At 37.8% G+C, this 20,234-nt stretch overlaps 1 protein-coding gene across 10 annotated transcripts in view; it reads left to right on the top strand.

Moving 5' to 3' along the window:
- ANK2 (ankyrin 2) overlaps positions 1–20,234 on the top strand; it is a 601,138-nt gene that overhangs the window by 288,082 nt on the left and 292,822 nt on the right. For 3 of the 10 annotated variants that reach the window (XM_074341990.1, XM_074341976.1, XM_074342000.1), the window contains exon 1: positions 3,215–3,357. The exons of 3 other annotated variants lie outside the window; for them this stretch is intronic. In XM_074341990.1, coding sequence (XP_074198091.1) covers positions 3,274–3,357 — 84 coding nt within the window. In that variant the 5' untranslated portion in view covers positions 3,215–3,273. Of the gene's footprint in view, positions 1–3,213; positions 3,358–20,234 lie in introns of those variants that run through there. 4 more of the 10 variants (XM_074342017.1, XM_074342006.1, XM_074341983.1 and 1 more) reach the window with 2 other exon arrangements.

Genomic DNA, 20,234 nt, shown 5'->3' with positions numbered 1-20,234 from the left:
CGTTCTAAACTGCTTTAAAATGTAAGGTACTCTCATCACTACTTTTCTGTCTGCAGCAACTCCAGTCTCTCAAATATCTTTAAAAGTCTTATTTGAAATTATGTATAGCTCTTAGATGTCAGAACATACAGAAAATCACGTAAGAAATGAAGAATTTACCCATTAGAAGTTTAACCATAAATATAAACTCATGGTAAATATTGAAAATGTTTTCTTATTGCATTTTAAAGTAAACCTTGGGCTCCTATTATATGCCATACAATGTGCTAGGTTCCATGTGGAGGGGCAAAGATAGACACTTATCCTGCCCTCAAGGAGCTTAGCGTCCAATTGGACACATGCCCATGAAAGCCTGCACCACGTGGACAGAAGGGGAAGAATTTCCAGTAGAGAGACACAGAGAAACTGATAGAAAGCTTCAACAGAGAAACACACTCACACCACCACCACAGGTGATTGGCATGCTCTTTATATGTAAAGTATATCTTCTAATCCTATAATGAATGTATTGCTACTAGCACCTGTTTATCTACTTGCTGAGATCTTTATTTTACACTTTGAATAGAGGTGTTTACCTCTATGATATGCTGGTCTAGTATGTGTACAGTACGTCCACTCTGTAAAGAAGGTATATTGTATAATATTTTGGAAGGAGCGGCCAGGAGGTGGTAGCTCGTTGTCAAAATTGGAGGCCTGCATCAGAGCGTTTAAACCGTGTTCTATATATTTGGGTGTGGACAAAGAGGCATTGTTTTAAGAGGCTGATCAAACATAATCAGAAGTTGCTGACTCATGAAGTAGTGAAATATGAGTACATCTGTTTGCGATTTACATTGTAAAGGTGATGTAAAAACAATGATTAGGTTCCTAACCGAGCTACCCAACCCATTGATTGAAAAACACATTCTGGCATCAAATGAGAATGAAGAGTGTTAGTAAACACATCTCTCCTGTAGTTCCAGTTGCTAGAAAAGTTTTCCTTTCCCTTCTTTTCCGCCTTTGGATGTCATAGTTTTTCTAACACGTTTGACAAGAAGTGCTCACTTCAGGACCTTTGACCTGCTTTTCTCTTTGCCTAGACTAGTCCCCCTCCAGATAGTTGCTTGGCTGGGTGTCTCACCTTGTTCAGGTTCCTAGAGAGCGTTCCTCAGCGCCGTATCTACTTGGCATTTGCCTGTCATCTCTCTCTATCCTGCTGTCTCCCCCGTAGCCCTGACCACTATTCCTCTTGTTTACTGTCTAGTGCCCCTGTTAGAACAGAAGCACCACGATCGCCAGAAACGTTGCCTGTTTTGATCACCACTCTGTCCCTGGTGGTTAGGGCGCTGTGTCCCTAGTGCTTAGTTCCTGGCACAAGGTAGGCATTCAATAAATGTTTATTGAGTAAATCAATCCAGTTTCCAGGCTGAGGGTGCTCCTAAGAAGGTCAAGTTCAGGGAGGCGCAATGGGGATGGGTGAGGGAGTAAGTGAGGGTTGGAGTGAGGGGGAGCGAGGGAGTAGCAGGATTTCAGGGGGGACTTTGGTGAGGGCTCTGACAGCAGTGGGGGCTGGGCTTTGAGAGGCTGCTGTGAAAGTTTCTCTAGGGATTTGTTTTGGAAAAACAGAGGCCTATTGCCTCTCTCCTGTCTGTGGGATCCAGGCATGACTGGTGGGATCGGTCTGCTCAAGCAGAAGGAGGGTGGAGGGAATGAGAGGCAGCAGGACAGGATTGACCCCAGATGGGGAAGTGGCCAGGGTCTTCGGGGCAGAAAGGCAGAGAGAAAAAGCCCTCTCAACAGCAGTGAGGGAAGAAGGTGTTTTCTTGCTGTATTTACTAGAAAGATGAACTCCCAATTTTGGTAGCCATTTTCATGTGAGAAGCATTTTTTAGATAGGCTTTTCTGACTTGAAAATTACCTGTATTGGTAGTAATCATAAGATTAGCAATAGCAATGACACATTTACATAAGTGCCTTCCATTTTCAAAGGGTATTTGTATATATTATCTCACTGGTTTAATCCTTACTCAGGTTTTACATTTAAATATTCTGTGTGTTATACTTTGAGTTGTTTTCTAGGAAGAGGGATGCATATTCAGTGTGCATATATGTGTATTTGTACAAAACATGTTGGGTTGCATCTACAATTTAACATGTATAAATACACAAATAGGGCCACCTCAATCCAGTAGATGAAATTGTGTTTCTTGTTATAAAAACAAGCCCTGATTTCTTTTCTTATCAAGAAGAATTCTGGAACTTTATATTATAAGCACCTTAACATCAGGAATTGTGTTTTATTCATCAGTTAATAAAGAAAATTAGGTTAGGAAGATTTGTAAGATCAGTTATAACATATTTTAACTCCACAGCTTTCTTATATTTGTATTACCTGAGATGTCGTACTTATATGTTCGACAAAACTTCATTAACTTGTCTTTAATATGCCTTTGCATTGTGCTTGGTTCCTGGAAATTCAGTGATCTCCCCTGACCCAAACACACACACACACACACACACACACACACACACACACTCTGGCTTCAAGAAGTTCCTGGCCTGTCAAGAAATGACATCTGGGTAAACGTGCAGTTGTGCAGTGTTACAGGTGCTCTGTCAGAAGCGTTCAGTGAAAAGAGGAGGCACAGAGGAGGGAGTGGTCTGTGTCACCTGGTTGCTGGGGAGCCTGTTGTCCAGGCTTTGTAACAGAAGTCATCCTTGAGCTGAGTTTTGAACAATTATCCCCTGGAATCAAGTGAATAACATCTTAAAAATGTAACTTTTACATTTACTTTAGGATACGAATAGCTAGTCCTTTTCCTTGAGTAGCCTCTTCACCGGCTAAAATGTACCTCTTCAGGTTGACACACAGGCAAGGGTGTTAGAGTTTTCTCATTATGCATTGTGTCTGTTCTGTGTTGAAGTACCTGTAGCAAGAAAATTAAGTGCAGGTTTTGTGTGTGGGTGGAGAGAGCTGATCGAATGCGGGTGTGTCAAAAACTAACCAGCAGAGTCCCCAAATTGTTCGAGTCCCTGGCATTTTTCCCCCAAGGCTTTCTTCATTGTAACCCGTCCCTGGCGGTAATTGGTTGAATCAGATTTAACAATGCAGTCAGATAAACAGTTGTGGCAGCTGCTGCCATAGCAACGTCGCCGTCCTCACCCTCCCAGCGCGCGCCCCTTCCCCACCCCTCCTCCTCCTCCTGCTTTCCTCCAGTAAGTGCATCCTCGCTAGTGGTCTGTACAGGCGGCAGGGTTTAATGGCAGAGCTATTTTATTTCCAAACTGTTCAAAATGATGAACGAAGATGCAGCTCAGAAAAGCGACAGTGGGGAGAAGTTCAATGGCGGTAGTCAGAGAAGAAAAAGACCAAAAAAGGTAAATTGCTGGAATTAGGAATGTCTGTATATAGGGGTGTGTGTGTGTGAGCGTGTAATGTCAGTGAGGCTTTAGAATCCGTGGAGTGTTGTGAGTAACTATAGAGTATATCAGTGCCAAGCATTGCTGTTTAAAGAGGCAGGTGCAAACGCTGCTTTTTGAAAATAGGAAAGGGACCATGATTCATAATGGATTCGTGGACTGGAGCATGGTGAAGTGAGCGGAGATAAGGTGTGTTCGGCATGTGGATTACTGAGGATTGTGGCCACTGCTGGATGCCTTTGGTGTTAATTGGGTACAGAGAGGGTCATTTTATTTTTAGAATGGGTGTGTTTCAAAGGAAGTGTTAAGCAAGGTGAATTGGGAAGCAAAAGGAAGATTTGGGGCCAGATGTGTTTGCTCTGTGATGATCTTGAGATGGCTAGACAGCAAATGCCTTTTGGTTCCATGCAAAGTGTCTTCTTCCTAAGGAGAAAAGACTGTTGTGACAGGGAAAATATAATCCCCAGCATGATATTTTCTTTGGTTTGCTTAGCTCCTCTGCAGTTTTCCCAGACACTAATGTGACAGACAGCTCATTCACTGATTAAAATAAACGGCTAATGATATTATGGGGTGGGGGCTGTTGGGCACACAAAGCGGTCTGTAGGATTTCTTACCCTGGCACACATTCCACACCCTTGATTTTCATGAAAATGATACCAGTGAGAAACAGTGGGGAAAGATGTAAACTATTCAGCCCCACCCAATGCCAGCACTTCTTTCTTTATGGCCTGAATCCTGGTAAACTGTTGCAGCCTTACAGAGCCGATTGAGCCCCACCTCCGAAGGAGATGCCTTTTAAATAGTCTCCTAAAATCCATTTATTCCCTGAGTCAATAATATGGGCGGGATCTGTGATTCTCATGTAAATGGATTCCAGTAGTAGATGGTTTGGGGTTTTGAATGAGCAGGTTAAAAACATAAGGATCCTGAGCAAATGAGTATGTTTTATTTTGATAATGTTGAGATTGCATTGTGCTTCACAATGATAGATCTCTGATGTACTAAATGTCTCATGTTTCAAAAAAAACTAAAATAATTCAGAACCTCTATTTAAAAAATCATTGCATTAGCAAACAAGGGATTAGTATATTTGCACAATGCCATGTAATTTGATGAAAATAAGCATGCCCACATATGACAGTTTTTAAATAATAGCATGAAGATAGTGATGCAATCTGATAAAGGCTAAAGGATAATTCAGGGCAGGTGGGAACATTGGCAGAATGTCCTTCTGTACCTAGGGATTCTGGATCCCCCAGACCTGGAGGGCATTTTATAGAATGTTGCCTAATTGAGCAACATTTTTCTTTTAAAGAAAAAACAATTAGAAAAGAGGAGAGCAAGAGATAGGGAAAAAGAAAGGAAAAGGGAATTTTTGCTTGCATTCACAATATCATTTCAAAATTCTCTTCATTTCTCTCTGAAGTCCCTGTGCTGTATTAGAAACAATATACTCAGAAGTCTTAAAAGGGTGGAGAATGTATCTCAAGGAGATTTTAAGCTCTGAGTGATGGCATTAAATTCACACACCTAAGGCATCTTAAAGTATCTGACGGGGTTAAGAAGATGAAATTATCATATGTGATAACTAATATTTTTAAAGCTCCATTTTCCCAAACATATTTATTTTAGGAGCAAATTTTTTTCCAAACTTGCAGTCAAAATGGTAGCAATTAATAGCAAGTTTTGAATGTGTGGTGTATGTTTGTGCATACATGAAAAGGCATGTATTAAATGAGCTGTTAAAACACGGTGCAGTTTGAGAGTTAAAAGTAATTTCACTCCAAAAGAAAACACACACACACACACACACAGGTGTTTAAACATCCTTCAGCTGGGCAAGTCAGGTGTAAGTGGGTTTGAATCTTAACTCTCCTTTATATGGCGTGTTTGGAGCCTATCAATTTCTCTGATCCAGGTCTTCATCTGTAAAATGTGAATAATTATGTATACTTTCGGTATTTTGTAAGGTTTGGAAATAATGTATATAAAATTTTTAGAGCAGTATGTAGTCGATGATAGTAACTTTAAGGTTTTGTTGCTGTTCCCTTAAACAGAAATTATTTATTGGAATAAACCATGTAGAAGGAAAGTCTACTTATATTTTAGAGAGAGGTAGAATATAATACTGGTACTTTGCAAAGGCTTGTAGTCATTTTTCAAAATGTTGAAAGTTATAGTCTATAATTGGAAACTTTTTATCTCATATAAATTCTTTTTTTAAAATTAATTTATTTTTTAATAGCAGTACTGGGGATTGAACCCAGGATCTCGTGCATGCTAAGCACACACTCTACCACTGAGCTATACTCACCCACCCCCTCATATAAATTCTTGAGATTTACATAAATGTACCCTAGGTCTTTAGATTCCCACTTCACATCTTTTGCATAGCAGGCAACTTAAATTTTCATATTTAGAAACTTCTAAATTGTCCAAGCCACAAAATACAATATAATCCCCTCTCCTGGTAAATTTAATAGACCATTAAATGTGCTTTGTTAAGGAAATAATAATCAAGAGATAAGCATCCCTAATAAGGATGAAATCTGAGAAAGAAAGTCGAAGAATTGGAGCAAAGTCAATGTCATCTCACTTCGATTCCATTGTCTGTTTTTCTATGAGAGGTTCGTATTGAATCCACTGTAGGATTCTACATAAGCATCCAGGATTGTGGACCACCAGGATCACTGTGGCCTGGGTGTTGATCTTACACATTGAGTCATATTTTTTGAATACATGCCTCTTCCTCAAGTAAATATTTAACAGATGAGCCGTAATCCTCTTGTTTATCCTATACTTCACACAAGGAATTCTTCTGAGGGACAGAACTAAAGAGACCTTTGCCACAAAACCCACATTGTGAGAAAATAAGTTCAAAGAGTTTATTTTATATTAGAATTTTAGTATCTGGAAGACAGAAATTCTTTCAGCTTTTCTTAAGAATGTCTGTTCTGACTTCAGTAACTGAGCTTGTCAATGCCCGCCATGAGAAGACCACCGGGAACACACCAGGGGTTGGCTGTTTTGGAGTTACAACTCACTGCAGTGATGGAGGGTGCACATCATGAGGAGCCGAGTTAGCAACCACTCACTAGATTTGGGCTTTGAATGAATGATTTGGGGGAGAGTCCAAGAAACTGGGGGCTCACTCTGGGTTGGGTGCTCTCAGAAAGCAGGAACAGTTTTAGGATCTTGTATCCCAATAAATCTGATCTCTAGGATGGCAGACTAAAGCTGTAGTTGGTAAAGAAGCAGCAGTCTTTCAGTTAGCAAGAGAAGTGGGTGTCTGGTAGTTTTGGCTTGGACAATGTTCATGTTTTGTCTGTATTTAGACATGATAAGGGAGTGGTGCCATTTTTGTCCTGCTCCTTCATGGTCACAGAGTGGTCTGATCTGATGATGATGCTCTGTGAAGTTATTTACGTTCAACAGTGAACACCAAGGTCAAGCTGATAGTAATAGGCCAGCTCCTGGATGTCAGCAGCTGCTTTTCTCTTTCTCAAGCTTGAACACAAAGACCCTTTGGAGAGAGAGAGACAGATTTACTACTGGATGCTCCTTAGTGTCCAAGGAAAACAAATCAGATAGCTTTTTTGCTCAAGAAACCTTTTCATCTAATACTTTAACAAAATCGTTTCCTCAAGGCTCAGTTATTTCACACAAATAAATATTGCCTAAAGTGCAGATTTGGGATTGGTGTTCCAGTGATGGTTCAGTGGAGGAGAGGATATGGGAACTACTCTAACTCTCACCTGAATCCTGGACTACAAGGAAGCATTGGGACCTGTGTAAAATATATCAGGGTGGATTTTTAGCCTATTCTAAATCCCAGATGACTCTATAAAAATTTCTTCTTCTGGACACTATTTTGGCAGATTAGATTAAAATAGTCCAAGGCCATATTAGTGTTCAGTAATTGACACTTTCCAATTATGTATCAATGACATGGCAGTGGGTTTGCACTGGAACAGCTCTAGGAGCCTTTGATAATTTGCATAAAGGATGATGGAAATGCCTGAGCATCAGTCACACGTGACAGAGCTGTGTGAAACCACTAGGCTTTGTGAGTTCTTCTAAAACAGGTAAATAATTAAGTGGCTTTATTTCCATTTTCCTCATTTGGTGGAATAGCTATATAAAGATTAAAATATAAGTAAGTACTATTGTTTTTAACAGAGTTATAAGCTAGGATGACAGAGTTATAAGATAGAATTCTGTAAGATAGAATATAAGATAGGATATCCAATATTCATTTAAGAAGTTTTGATCTGGAGCATTGTTTTAAAATATTTATGAGCAGTGCAAAAATATTTTGGTGTTATATAATTTTATTGCTGTTCACTTGCCACTGCCTAAATGGGGAGCTGAGAGTGGTACCAGATGTGTGATTGAAATGATACATCATTGAAATATGAATGAGAGACATAGTAAAGGTTTATTTTTACAGCAGCCACAGAAAGCTTGGCTTTTTTAGTGGAATCAGGTAGCAGATCCAACATTTGGATATTCAAGTTATCTTGCAGTCCAATTAGTCCTGAATTTATTTGGTGCCTTGTCTTGTTCAGTCAAGTCTGCAAAGTCTTTCATGTATAATATCCCCATTTCTTCATTTTCCAAAAACTTATGATTGACCCTCTATTTTACATCAGTTTATAACCCAAAATAACATGTGTTGCCTGAAGACAGCAATTCCCCATCACTGAAGGTATTTTAAATGACCATCTGTCAGAGATGATGGAAATTTTTTTATTGGATGGAAAAATCCCTTACAACCTGGTATTCTGTGATTTCCTTTCTATGTCTGTCTCTGTTTACATCTCTTTTGACCCACTTTCATAATACTGATTTTTTTCATGTTAATTTCATATGTGAGTAATAGCTAGATACTAATCCTATAATATCTTTTTTAGAGTAAAGTGCTATCTGCTGACCACAACTACCAGAATTACCTGGGTTGTCTGCTAAAAGAATAAAATCCTTAGGACACACTTTAGATCTGTGCAGTCACTTTTGGAGATTTTTAACAGGCTCCCCACTGTTTTTTATGTGCTCTAGAGTTTAGAACCATTGCATTAGAATGTGGTCAGTAGGCATGAAGTAGAGCTATTTTAGAAAGAAGAATCTCTTATTTCAATTAGATGTGTTAGATTCCCCTTACATTTGTTTCTTTTAAGCCTAGATGGCAACAGCAACAGAAAGAGAAAGAATTTTCCCCCTTATTCTACCCCTAGAACCTAGAACTGCTTCACATATACCATCTCATTTAATCTTCAAAATAACTCTTGTTGAGTATTATTATCCCAGTTTCGTAGATGAGGAACTGGAGACTCAGAGACCTCATGTAGAGATGGTGATGGAGAAATGATAGGCAGTTTTCTCACCAATCAACAAGTGACATATTTTGAACCGTTTCTCCCATGGAAACCAGATGCTAAGCTATTCTATGCTAAGCTATTCCTGTGTCTCTTGCAAAGCTTCTAAGCTATCTATAGCCTCATCTTCTAAGATAGCCTCCAGATTTTTTCCTCCAATGTTTTTTTTAATCTTTATAAAAAAATCTTTTGTTTTGTTTTTTTGGGGGGAAGGTAATTAGTTTTATTTATTCATTTATTTTATTTTTATTATTTTTTTTAAAGGACTGGGGATTGAACCCAGGACCTTGTGCTAAGCATGCGCTCTACCACTGAGCTGTACCTTCCTCCTCCTCCAATGTTGCTCCCTATGTTTCATCAGTTGATCACATTCTTCAAAATGCTCACTCTAATCTCTGGGAAGAATACATAAAATGGGTTTCTTTCTCAACTGTCCATAATTTTCTTCCAAGCAGGACTTCTCTTGTCCCTCCTTTTGCTTTCATTACATTTTGTGACATATTGGTGTGGCTGTTTCTTTTAGTTTATACAGACAATGTACTGGGCTTTGAAAATCCACAAAAATGAAGGAGACAGCGAAAGAAGTAAACAGGCATCTTCATGTGGGTTAGGCATATTGCATTAAGCTAGCAAAAAAAGTTGATCCTACTTTCACAATTTGAGTTCTAATCATTCTCTTGAGGAACTTTGTGAGTGTGCTATTCTCAGTAATTGTTCTGTGCAAGGCTCTTTTTGATATACTTTTTTCTGAAGTGTTTGAGATTTCTTTTTGCTTCTCGATAAAGTTTCTAAAGAGACAAGTGATTGCGTATTGAAATAGAATCGCAGATTTTTAATCTGTATTTGTTACTGCCTTGTCCCGATTCAGAGTCCACTAAATGATAAATGTGTCTCTAGCTTGATTTCTTTCCTGCTTGTATGCTGTTCCAATTCCTGTTGGGAGCAGAAACAAAACCACTGCCTATTTTTATCTCAGTGGGCACTAGCAGGATTCATCACAACAAATCAATGTATCATCTCAGTTTCCTTTTACTTTGGAAGGGTAGAGTTGGAATTGCTACCAAACGAGACAATCTTTTGATAGAAATACTTGAGACCAAGTAAATATGATAGGATATTTCTTTTCTTTGAAATCCATTAATACCTGCCAACCCTTCAGGGAGGGTCAATTTTTAAAAGCTGGAGGGAGACGGTAAGAACGGTTCTAGTTAACGATACACCTAAATCTAGAGGGTAAGCTTCGACTTAGTTACCAGACCAGGTTTTTATTCATGTTTTTCTGGTAACTTGCAGAAAACTGCCATCTTCTTCTACCCACTAATTTGTGTTTGTGCTCATTAAGACAAAGACCTTAATTTCTAACATTTGCTTAATGAGTTTCAATTTCTAAGAATCAGCTTGTTTAACTCAGTTTAATTTAGATGTTTTCTCCTGACACATAGGAAAGCTCCTTTAATTCAGTAATTTTGTATTGGTTTGCTAGGTATATCGCATTGCAGTAGCTGCTATGACATTGCTGGGCTGAGAGTCAATGATTGATACCCTCACGGAGTTTATAATCTGATTGAGCAGACATTTCTTCCCCACAAAATGTCCAATCCAGAGAAATATTATAAGTATTATGTAATACCTATAAGTATTATAAGTAATGATTATTACAGTGTATATTGCTGAAAGTACCAACAGGAGCCTGGAGAAGAGCAAGAGAGCAGTGTGATTTTGTCAAAACATTAAGCCATACGAGTGGGTGAGCAATAGCCCTGAGCCTTGAATTTCAGCTAATACTTGGGTATGAAGGAAGGGGATACACAGACAATCTGGATGGGTTAGTCCCGGCCATATAATTACAAGTCACATTAAAGGTTAGGAAACTATTGAGACGTTTATTGTGGTTCACAGTTATGAACTTTGTGGGTGCTCTGAGCTTTGGTCAGTTGTAGGCTTACATTTTGGAGTCCATCTCATTTGGGTGATTACTTGGTGTCCTATAGCTTGTATCTCTCTAATCCCACTCATCTTATCTGGGATGCCTTGCCTCAAATATATTCATGTTTATACATTATTTCTGTAGTCAGTAGTAAATTCCAGTCAATAAGCCTCCAAATTAACAAGGCATCTCGATCTAATAGAAACCCTTTTTGAAACTGTACAAATAATCAACTTCTGCCTTTACCTTAAGAGACACTAATATGGTTAACTCAGGACGGTAATTACCTAGAACGCTCATACAGGAATTTCTAAGACTGTACATATTAGCTGAAAATGGCTTTTATCATTTGGTTATTGCTGTATCTGTATTAGGTTAGCCCACTTTGTGTGTTGGCATACTTTTGAGTTTGCTCCAAGTAGCCAGGTCCTTCCTGTTGGATTTTCAGATCCTAGAATGTGAAATCCACGACTTTTCCCTTTTTTCCGCTTGCCTGGTTTGTCTACAGGTTAATGCACGTGATCTTTGTCCATCTTCATCAGACCAATCACTTTACCTCTGACCATCTTTGACCTTCTAGGATAATTATAACCATTGCCAGCTCAGAGAGCATTCCAAATTAAAGAGAAAGAAGTAAGGGAGTGTTTTAGAAATAAAACTGTGAAAACAGAAACATGCATTAGGATCTGTGTGGCTTTTGCAAGTTTGAAGAAGTTAAAAATGAAAGGTGGACCATTCTAGGATGTTTCACCAAGTGCTAGTTAAGTGATACCTTTTTACAGGTATTTTAGTGTAATAATGTAATAATTTATCATAATGCTGATCTTTGACCATAAATATCTCTACGTGGCAAATTGAGTCAGTTTAGGGCAGGGTGTTCTAACTTTTAAAAAATTATTGAAAAATTTAAAAAAGCAAAACATTATGGGAATTGTATATGAGAACTTTGGTATTTTCTGTGTCAGAATTTCAGTTCTCTTTTCATATATTGTGTATCCCCAAAGATTCCTTTTCCTAGGTGTTCTAAATATTTGCCCTGAATTCAGAGGGTGTGGTGGCAAGATGCCCTCCTCTCTTATTTTATAGCACTGTCTCACTATAATCACTGCACAGAGGGGGAGGCGACAGACCTAAAGACCAATATTTTAAAATGAAAATCAGGAAGGGAAAAAAACTAGAACAAGTACAGACACTTTGCATTCAGTAGTTTAGAGATGCTGTTAGAACAATGAGAACTACCCATCCTATTGGCTTATTTAGATGAGTATGAATATCTGCTTGAGTTTTCTCACATTCAGTCAAATCTGTGTTTCACCTGTCACAATTGTCTAGTATTTTCTGTGTAACTGACAGTAAATCATTTCAGTGTCCTCTTAGAGCAGTCACATTCAGAAGATGAGATCTACATATGAATTTGGTATGTGTATGTTACTGTCATGAACCATACATAGTAAGTATACTTAATAATTGTCTATGCAACTGAGCCTTAGTGTGATTTATCATGTATCGTCATTTATGTAGAAAAGTTGTTCAAAAGCTGATATTTAAATGGCCAAAGAATATACTTCATGAATAGCCTGTCGGAATTAGTTCTGTTCTGCCTCAGCATGAAGAGGGGAAGACTATCACAGAGGTGTATACTTACAAATCATTCCTCTGTCCTAGTACTTTGGTGTGGCTTTGGGCTGCACACCTGTGCACTGCTGGGTCACGCAGCATGTAATGGGGAGTGTGCCCAAGACAGAGTTAAGGCAAATTTGTTGTACTCAGGGCTGTGAAGTTTCTTCTAAATCTCCTGAAAGAAAACTAATGGCATATTCAATATGGTTCAATATGGTTCTCAGCATCCCATCCTCTGTAGAAAGTCAAGGTACTGCTCTGTCCTGATGATAGTGTATTATCCTGTATAGCACAAGGTGAGGAGAAGGATTGAGGAAATGTCCTGTAAGTAGCTCCTCTGCCACCCATTTCAGAAGACACGCATCAAAGTTTGTGGATTCAGCAAGATAAAATAAATTTGCAGTGAGGTTTATTTGCAGAGCAGTTTTTGTGTGTGTATGTGGTGTGGGTTTCAAGGTACTATAATTGTTTGATCATTTTGAACACATAAATCTGATATTAGAATAGAATTTACATTGTAGAGTGTACCCCCTAGTTCTAGGGAAAGGATTTGGTTCTTCCAAGACAACATTCAGAACAAAAAGAAACAAGTGACAGGAGTAAAATAAAGTAGGTATGTAAAATTCTTTTTGTTGTTGTTGAGAATTTTGTACTTATACTTGAGAATTCAGAAATTGGCAATGTTTTGCTCATAGCCTGTAATTTATAGTAGTGACTATGAAAAGCCTTAAACTATGCATTTGTTTTCCTAAATTTAGACTATTTTGAAAACCACATTTGAGTAGCATTAATAAAATGTTCATAACACATTACTCTGAGACACTGAATAAGTCCATGTACTGGAGTTCTAGGATAAATAGTGACTGGGTTTTGGTTTGAATTGCTCAGCTAGTTAGGGCTTTGTGCTGGTCTGGCCACTGTAGTCCAGACAGGCCAATTATCTTCATTCTCAAAGGCATGGACTTCATTCTTAACCTCAGAGAGTGGCTGATCAAAGGGAGAAAGTGCAGGAGAACACTTAGATGTGTGCGAACCCAAATCTATTACCCAAACACATACACTTTTAAAAAATGAATGTTCTATTGACACATTTGTGTGTGTCAAGATTATCTTCTAATTACTTATCTCCTCAATATGAAAAGGAATTCTGTCTTTTGTAGAAGATCCAAATGAGGAGCAACAATAGTAAAATAATGAAAGTAAAATGAAGGTTCTCTATGATTTTATGATGATGTTTACCTAAGTCAAATTTGTTTGAATAAATTATGGTTTAACCAATAAGCTGAGCAATTTAATTATAGAAGAAGTATTCATTAGGAAAAATATTTCAGTCCATTGGAACAACATTTTACAAGAATAAATAAAAAGGAATAGTTAAAAATATTGAGAAATTATCATAGTATTAGGTGCTAGCCACTGTGCTAAGAATTCTACATAGATTATCTAATTTTTCCCCTCACAATAATCTGATGAGTAGATGCTGTATTATCCTCATATTAAAGATGAGATTGATGTCTAAAGGGATTGAAAAACTTCCCTGACTGAATTCATATAGCTACCCAGGTGTTACCCCAGGTCAAATCTATCATTCTGCCTGTCTCCAAAACCCTGTGCTCTGCTGAAAGAACAAACTTTTAAACAGTTAAAATAGGATCAAAAATGAAAAAGCAAAATAAGGGTTTCTTCATGTCCAAACCCACTGAACCAATATGCCTTCACTGACTGGTCAATGATCAATGAATCTAAAAGGCTATTTTGGATTGATTTTTTTCAAATGTATTTCAAAAACACAATTATAAATCCAAATAGGAAAATGTTTTTTATGTAGTTGTTGACTAAAATTATCAGATGCTTTCATAATAAGCCAAGCCAAATATGAGTTCCTAGTCTTAGCACTGGAACATTAAAGAATGAAGCTTTCTTTCTACATTGGTGTTTCCATCTGTGCTTGAGCTATTTTAGGCAAATGGCTGACACTCTTAACATAGCTGCTCCAATATAAGAGGGAGTTTGTTAGTGAGTTCATGTTGCTTGTCCTAATTCAAAAGGTCACTAATCTATCATGTGTTCCATAATCTCATTACACAGCAGGGACCTCTTTCCAGTTGTTAAAGAATCAGTAGGAGTGATTGGGCTGTTACACGGGGCAGTCAGGCATTTGTCTCCTGGCCGACGTAGGAACCTACACTTTTTGAGAAGATGGGAGGTCTGTTTCATCTGCAAACTCTTCCAGATGGTCTGACCCCAAATGGCTCTCATGCCTGATTTGTGAAGGTAGTTCTTAGGCAACAGCAACAAGTATATGTGGTTTGGGAACTTACTCCTACTTTGACAGAATGGCTTGATCAGATAAAGAACTACTCTTGGAACAGCTTTCTGAATCACTGGCCAGAGTCCAATGGAAAAGTGACATTCTTCTCCTTATTGCTTCTTTCTGATAATAATTTTAAAGGCTGATTATTTTCTTAAACATCTTATTTATAATTTATCCATGTGTGAAGACAATGAGCTTAATGGAACTATTTTTTCCTTTGTAGAGCAATTAATTTTTCTTTCCAAAAAGGATAGTGGGAGATACTTTTTGTATGCTGCCCATGTAACAGCGTCAAGAGTGTAAGAAAAAATGATATACACACGTACTTATATATTTGTATTATTCTGCGTTTCAGCTATGATATTATTGGAACTGGTTAGAAACTTTTGATTTAAAAAATAATGTTGTAACCAGACTCTAACTCATAGTTGCCTGGATGTTGGAAGTGTCTTTATTATTGCTGTTGTCACAGAAAGTTTCTATAATGAACTATCCTAATTCTAAAAACCTAATGCTATGCCAGGTACAAATTTTAGATTCTTGTCTAAAGCTGGATTTTTAATTTGAAGCTATACATTGGATTTCCAAATATTCAAACAGGATTCCTTCCCCTCAGGGTGGGTTTTCATCTGTGTATGTGAGGATCTAGGATGGCAGTCTCAAGTTCCGACTCAGGAGTCGGGGTCATGTAGACACTATCATGTGATGGCCTAATCTATAATGCAAATATCATGTACCTTAATACTTTAAAATAAAGAAATATCCATGTGCATTTTGGAACTTTTGCTATTTGGAATGGTTTCTCAGATTTATTTCATGGTGACCAGTGAGTTTAGATCTTATTGTATTCTTTGCTGGCTGTACAGCTCTTTGTGTATTTCTATATAAATATATATTACCCTTTTATAGTACCTTTTTTTGACATCCAGAAGAGCCTTATTTTGAGTAGAGATTATTTAATACTATGTGAACTGCAGAAGTGAACAGTTGGGAGTAAAGCAATAAACTGAGAATATGTGGTCCAATATGGAACTCCCAGAATGTCTTTGATACAAGTAATTATGTTGTGGGGGTGACTGATACTTAGGCAGATGTGGCTGACTACATCCTTCTGTATACAGAATATTTTGGGGTATGAGAATGATCCCTTGCCTCTGTACAATGGAAATTGTCTAGTACATATACACTTACTATTTATCCAATAATTTCAAGGCTGTATGACTCACATATTTAAAAACAGAATTAATAATGCCTTTTCTTTCTACAGTACTAATTTGATTATTTTCCATAGGCTTACCATGATGAAAAGTAATTATGTCTGTTCACCCTAAAGTGACCTTGAAGAAATGAGGTGCTTATACCAATTTAGGTAACAGATGATAAGTGTCTGTTAGCTGACCAAAATTCAAGTTCTATAGTGTAATATCTACTTAGAATCTAAAATGTTGATATTGAATATGAAATTTGGTAAAAATATATCCAGTGGAACATATGTGAATATGTGTTGATATATATGTGTGTATATAACAAATCTTTGGATATTACCAAATGATAGCAAAAGATACCACAAAATTTGCCATGTTTTCTGAGTGATAGTATTGGTTTATCATTTAGTAAAAGCTTGCAAATCATACCTGCAGCCAATATTGCAGATAAGATAACACTTGATAACAGTCACTATTAAAATAAGAAATTCCGAGAAAGATGGATTTTAGCATTGCGTTCTCAGAAAGTAAATTGTAGTCTTTGAGTTCACTTTCCTCCATGTGTCTAGTCAAAGTTTGCACTTCTTTAACAATGCGGATAAGTCATTTTCCATTGTAAAAAAATTGTTTTTTGTCACAGTCAAAAAAACATTGTTTTTATATGGCCACTTTCTCAGTTGGTAGCAGAAGGAAGATCAAATAAACTCATAAGTAGTAATCTACATCTATAATATTTATTATAGATTATTTTCATTTGCTGGCAGTTATAGGTAGGTATTTTTTATACTGTAATTTTAAAAATTCTTGAAAATTAATGTAAATTTGGGAATCAAAAAACAGACCATGGAAAATAGTGTTTTGTCACATAATAAAATATTTCTACTTTTTAAAATTATGAAACTGAACTCAATGCAAATATAAAAGTAAGGCTGAAAAATACATTTCAGATCTATTTTGAGTAGACATCGTGACAATTCTTGCAAATTTTCACTTAAATACATTAGAATTTGTTTAGATTACAAAAGGAGAAATACTTTTCTGCTTTTTATCTCATTTGATGTCTCAAATGGCACCTTATTTATGGAAAGCTTACCACTCAGGCAACTTTATTATAATTTTGTTTTATTTTTGGATTGAACATTAAACCTAAAAGATTAAACTGAAATTTGATTTTTTTTTTGTAAACACAAAATGTTTTTTTTTTTTCAGTAGATATGTACAAATAAATGGCTTTCCTTTCATTTGAAAGTCATTTTTGGAACTTTAAGTAATATGGTCCAGTTTAAATTGTCTTGTTCTTAGGTTTAAAAGATGTACATTACTTATTTTAGGGAAATTTTGCCTCTTTAATTCTTTATGAATTTGAAGCTCTTTAGAGTTTGATATGACGTAAGTTCATTTTGCTGTGAGTCTGACATTAAAAAAAAGGACCCTTCCACCTACCTCATCATCTCTCTGTGCGGATTAAGCTCCCTCAACAATACTCTGAGTGGCTTATCATGGTAATGGGATTGTGTGCCTGTCTTAATCGTGTTTCCCACATGCAGGTGCCTGTTGTTCAGTGAGCATACGCACAGCAGCTGGCGGTGCCAGGCAGCGTCCAGCTGGGATTAACCAGGAGGGCTCTGCACGGCACTGTGGCACACGGCCACCTTCTGTTTTTCCCATGACGGGAACACCCCATTCCCCCCACTTTTAGATAATCCAAACTATAGTGAACATTATGGCCTTGTATGGTTCTTTGAGAAGTAAACAATCTTTTATTTATCATCTAAATCACAAATTGCATTTAACTTTCTATGCAGTTGCATCTGTAGAAACTCTAACAAATAAAAAATTTTAGAATTGAAATTTAAACAAGTGTAATAACTCTCAAATATCCATGGCACCTGGCTTGTATGTATAAGAAAGATAATATTATCATTGCAATCGCTCTCTTTTTTTCTCTCACTCTTTTCCTCTCTCTCTTGGACGCTCTCTCTCGCACATGTGTGTGTGTATTTATGTGTGTATACATGCAGGTGACTTTAATGTGTGAGTCATACTAGTTTCTTAAGAGTATAAACTTTTAGGGCTCCAAGTAGCTTAAAACAGAGAAGGAATTAGCTTAAAATTTCCAAATTCAAATGTCTTATTTTATATGAGAAAACTGAGATGCAGAGAAATCAAGCACGTTGGCCAAAATCATGTAAGTGGTTCATGGCAGACATGAGTCTAGACTTGGTGTCTCCTGACTGCTAGAACACTGATCTTTCTATTGCTTAGAGGTCATCTCAAAAAGCAATCCAAGCCTAGTCATGCGAAGAGCATTTAAGTGTCGATTTTGAGTGAGGTACAGCTTTACAAAGGCCTCTTATCTGCTGTATGAAGGTCAACTTGACCATGAGGACAAGACATGTTCTAACACCAGGTAGTGTGTCACGTTTTCATCTGCAAGGTTATTATGCAAAAGCTCATTTCTTGATATTTGCTAATCAAGTGCTTCATGAGAACTTGCTACACTAGTGCTACCAAACTCGGGCTGTCTTTCAGCGGGGACTTGGCTGGAGTCACTACTCTGCTGTCACTGGGTTGAGGTATATATTTTATGATACTTGAAGGCCTTTTAAAATTAGAACTTTCAAACAAACTTAAGAAGGTAGCCAAAATCAAAACATTATTAAGAAACTGTAAATAGATTTGTTGAACCATTAACACACATCCGTCTTGTAAAGGTGCTTGGTTTTACTTAATAGGCTGTGTGTAGCTTCAATTTTTAATCTCTTTCTACTTTGATTCACGCTGTCCTCCTTGCCCCTTAACACATGCACACACATACGCACGCACGCACGCGCACACACGTACACACAGGCCTCTTACAGTTTTTGTAAGCTGACTGAAAGGGCTACTGGGCGCATTCTGTAGTGCTTTAAGTTCAGTTGTTGTGGTACTCTTATTAGGAAGAGTTTTTGGTTACTGGCTGGATGCTCCTTATTCATCCACGTGTTCTTCACTCAATACACTTTTATTGAACGCCTCTTAATGACGGGACACTGCTGTGTAAAATACAATGTACAGAATGCTAAATCCTTGAGGCCAAGGAGTATGTCTCTGTCATTTAATAGATGATGATTATACTTGGTGGTAACAGCAGTGATGGAGATGTCCATGGTCTACTGTCGGAGCACAGAAGAGGCCAGGCAAGAACTCCCACAAGTTCTGATGACTGAACTGAGCTTCAAGGGATAAGTAAGAGTGATCCAGGCTCAGGTGCAACAGAAGCATTTCCGACAGAAGTTAGAGCATGACTCATGTCATGGGGATGGGCCAGCACATCCAGGGAACAAGGGCATAATGGAGGAGAGGTTGGAGTCTGGAACAGGACCAGGTGCTCTGATGTGTGTGAGGTGTATAACTTCAGACAAGTAATTTAGCTTCTCTGTGGTTCAGTTTCCTCATCTGTAAAAATTGAGATAATTAAAGAACCTGCCTGATAGGGTTTCTGTGAGAATTACATGAGTTAATATATGTAAAGTTCTTAAAACAGGGCTTGGCAATAGTGAGCATCATGTAAGTTTTCCACTGCTAGATTATAAAGTAAAAAAGTAAGTAAGGTGCGTGATAAATGAAGCTGAAGATGTAGGCAGAAGTAAAACTATTGTACCTCATGTTAATGAGCTGGGACTAATGAGTAATTAAAGAGGAGACTGTAAAAGGCTTTAAGCAATGGGCTGACATGACCAGATTTATTTTTTCCATCACAGTAGAGACTGCAGAGAATGGAAAAGTCTAGGGACCAAACTTATTTAGGGAGCTCTAAAGCTTGTGAGATGTGCTATGGGAATGAACTAAGATGTAGTGGTAGGTGTGGAGAGGAAGAGACAGATAAAGGCAAATTCATCTGAAGAGGCCATTAGGTGGACGTAGTCCTGAGGTGGAGTAGGGGAAGAGTTAGAGTCAAAAATGACTCCTAGGTGTCCCTTTCTGGTGATTTGGTAGCTGGTGGTACTAGCAGCTGATGCAGCCAACAGTAAAGGATGAGCAGGCTGAGAGGGAAAGGTGCTGGGTCCTGATTTTCACATGTGGGGCTTGCGGTTCCTGTGGAACATGCAGAGAGAAAGTACAGCAAACCTTTGAAGGGTGATACTTGGCGGAAAGGTCAGGACAAGTATAATTTTAAGAACTAACAGCACGATGAGGTTGAAGGCATGAGAAGTAATGAAATCACTCATGGATGGAGGACAGAGTCTTGGAGTGACACCTGTAGTTACAGGGAAGGCTAAGGAAGAGATTCTCAGGATGGAGACACGAAAGGAGATACAAGAGCTCCTAGGAAGAGCTGGGAAAGAGAACATGCTCATCTTTGCTCCCAGGTGTGATTTCCCCACATATGGACGCCAGGCTTAGAGTCT

This window comes from Camelus bactrianus, chromosome 2, assembly GCF_048773025.1.
Source record: "Camelus bactrianus isolate YW-2024 breed Bactrian camel chromosome 2, ASM4877302v1, whole genome shotgun sequence".
In the NCBI taxonomy this organism is placed as follows: Eukaryota; Metazoa; Chordata; class Mammalia; order Artiodactyla; family Camelidae; genus Camelus; species Camelus bactrianus.
Note: the sequence above shows the minus strand (reverse complement) of the source record. Positions and strands in the feature narration are given on the sequence as shown.